The sequence below is a fragment of the Sapajus apella genome, unplaced genomic scaffold (assembly GCF_009761245.1).
Source record: "Sapajus apella isolate SASKATOON/1434 unplaced genomic scaffold, GSC_monkey_1.0 scaffold41, whole genome shotgun sequence".
NCBI lineage: Eukaryota > Metazoa > Chordata > Mammalia > Primates > Cebidae > Sapajus > Sapajus apella.
The window spans coordinates 2,232,564-2,235,015 of NW_022436981.1; the positions used below are offsets into that span (position 1 = coordinate 2,232,564).

Sequence of the window (2,452 nt, forward strand, 5' to 3'; positions counted from 1 at the left end):
CACACATATGCTCACACACACATGCAACCACACCACAAACACACATGCTCACACACACACAACCACACTACACACACACATGCTCACACACACACTCAACCATACCACACACATACACATGCTCACACACACTCACATGCAACCACACCACAAACACATGCTCACACACACAACCACACTACACACACACATGCTCACACACAACCACACCACACACATACACATGCTCACACACACATAACCACACCACACACACACAAGCTCACATACACACACTACCACACCACACAGGCATATGCTCACACACAACCACACCACACACACCTGTTCACACACACACAAACCACACCACACACAAACATGAAAAGAGCCTGTTGGAGTCTGGCATATTACCCAGTCAAAATATTTCATAACAAGTAGAGCCCAAGTATCAGCTAGTCATGAAGGATGCATGCAGAGAGCGCCGGGTAGGGTATCAGCGTCCCCCCCAACCCATGCTTGGAATTAACCCTTAGGTCACAAGTTGATAGGAATATCAGGAGTGGGCCAGGGTTGGAGGGGAGTCTGGGGTCTTAGGCCAATGCTGGGAGCCAATGAGCCAACTGTACTAAAGTATTCCTTTTCTTTTCTTTTCTTTTTTTGAGACGGAGCCTCGCTCTGTTACCCAGGCTGGAGTGCAGTGGCGTAATCTCTGCTCACTATAACCTCCACCTACTGGGTTCAAGCCATCCTCCTGCCTCAGCCTCCCAAGTAGCTGGGATTATAGGCATGCACCACCATGCTTGGCTAATTTTTGTATTTTTAGTAGAGATGGGGTTTCACTGTGTTGGCCAGGCTGGTCTCGACTCCTGACCTCAGGAGATCCGCCCACCTCAGCCTCTCAAAGTGCTGGGGTTACAGGTGTGAGCCACGGCGCCTGGCCTAAGTGCTTTATTATTTCAACCACCATGCCATACACATGGCCCTACCACATCTCTCTATTCAGGACATCTTCAGAGACTGTGACCAGGACCATTCAGGCACCTTGAACTCCTATGAGATGCGCTTGGCTATTGAGAAAGCAGGTGGCCAGGGGTCAGGAGCGAGCCTTGGGGCAGGGAAGAGGATGGCAGTGTCCAGAGACCTGGAATTTCCCCTCCCCACTTCTCTCTCTCTCAGGCATCAAGGTGAACAACAAGGTAATGCAAGTCCTGGTGGCCAGGTATGCAGATGATGATCTGATCATACACTTTGACAACTTCATCAGCTGTTTCCTGAGGCTAAAGGCCATGTTCAGTGAGTTAGGCATCTACCCACTCCCTAGGCTGGACCAGGGGCCATGGGCCCTCTCCCAAACACCGCCCTGAGGGATGCTGCTCCAGAGCCCCTCCCGCTTACAGGGCATACATGAAAGGGGTTCAAAGCCTAGCTCCACCCCTTGCTGGCAGCTGTGACTTGAGCAAGTCACTTAATCTTTGTATGCCTCGGTTCCTTCCTCTTTGGAATATGGATACTAATAGTATTGCCCTCATCGGACCGAGGTGCAGGTTAAACCAGTTAGTCTATGGAAGGCACTCAGAACTGGGCCTGGCTCCTGGTGAGGCTATGTGAGTGGCTGTCAAATCTCCACTGGGCTAGGGGATTTATGTGGGGAACAGCCAGGAACAGCTGGTGTTGCCCCTTCTAACATCCTACCTAGTTGGGAATGGTTCGTTCAAAACACTGACAGCACTCAGCCCCTCTCCTCCGCTTCCTCTGTAACACAGCATTCTTTCTAACCATGGACCCCAAGAATACTGGCCATATTTGCCTGAACCTCGAACAGGTACTTGGAGAGGGTTGGGAAGGAATCTGCAGGATTGCGCCTGCCTCCCCCTCAACCCACCCCTGCCCAGCCCTGCTGTCCCCCAGGCCAGCATCCTGCCCCCACCTCGTCCCACCCTGGGATTTGCGTCCTCTCCTCTCTCTGCAGTGGCTGCAGACTACCATGTGGGGATAGAGGCGCTGCGGGAGCCTGGCCATCTCTACCAGCAGCAGCGAGGTTCTAGCCCAGGAGGGTGGGGTGCTTCTTGTAGCCCTCAGCTCTCCGGTCTCTGCTGATGAAATGGTCTCCGAGTGGCAGTGCCCAGGTCCCAGGTGCCATATTTACTGCAGCAGTGGGACCCCCGTGCCCACTCCCCCAGCTCAGAGCCTTTCTCTTTTTTCCCCAACCAGGCTTCTGATGGCTGGCTTTCCCCCACCATCTCTCTCTCAGAATATATTTTACCAAAGATTAGCTAATGCTTCCCAAGGGTCCCCTTGGCTGGGGAAGTCAAGAATAGGGAAGGGGCTTGTAGCCCACTTCCTACCCTCCATGCTTGCTGTCCTACTCACACCTACCCACTGACCACTCATCCCAGCACAGCCCCTCCCTTTTCCTCCCCACCTGTGGAAACTATTGTAATAAACATCACATGCCATTGACTTTAATGTT

The 2,452-nt window shown here is 52.6% G+C and overlaps 1 protein-coding gene across 1 annotated transcript in view; it reads left to right on the forward strand.

Moving 5' to 3' along the window:
* Positions 1-2,452, forward strand: part of CAPN11 (calpain 11) — a 26,765-nt gene extending 24,313 nt beyond the window's left edge. Inside the window, exons 21-24 of the mRNA XM_032299539.1 lie at positions 986-1,064; positions 1,159-1,275; positions 1,746-1,804; positions 1,952-2,452. Coding sequence (XP_032155430.1) covers positions 986-1,064; positions 1,159-1,275; positions 1,746-1,804; positions 1,952-1,978 — 282 coding nt within the window. The 3' untranslated portion in view covers positions 1,979-2,452. The remainder of the gene's footprint in view (positions 1-985; positions 1,065-1,158; positions 1,276-1,745; positions 1,805-1,951) is intronic.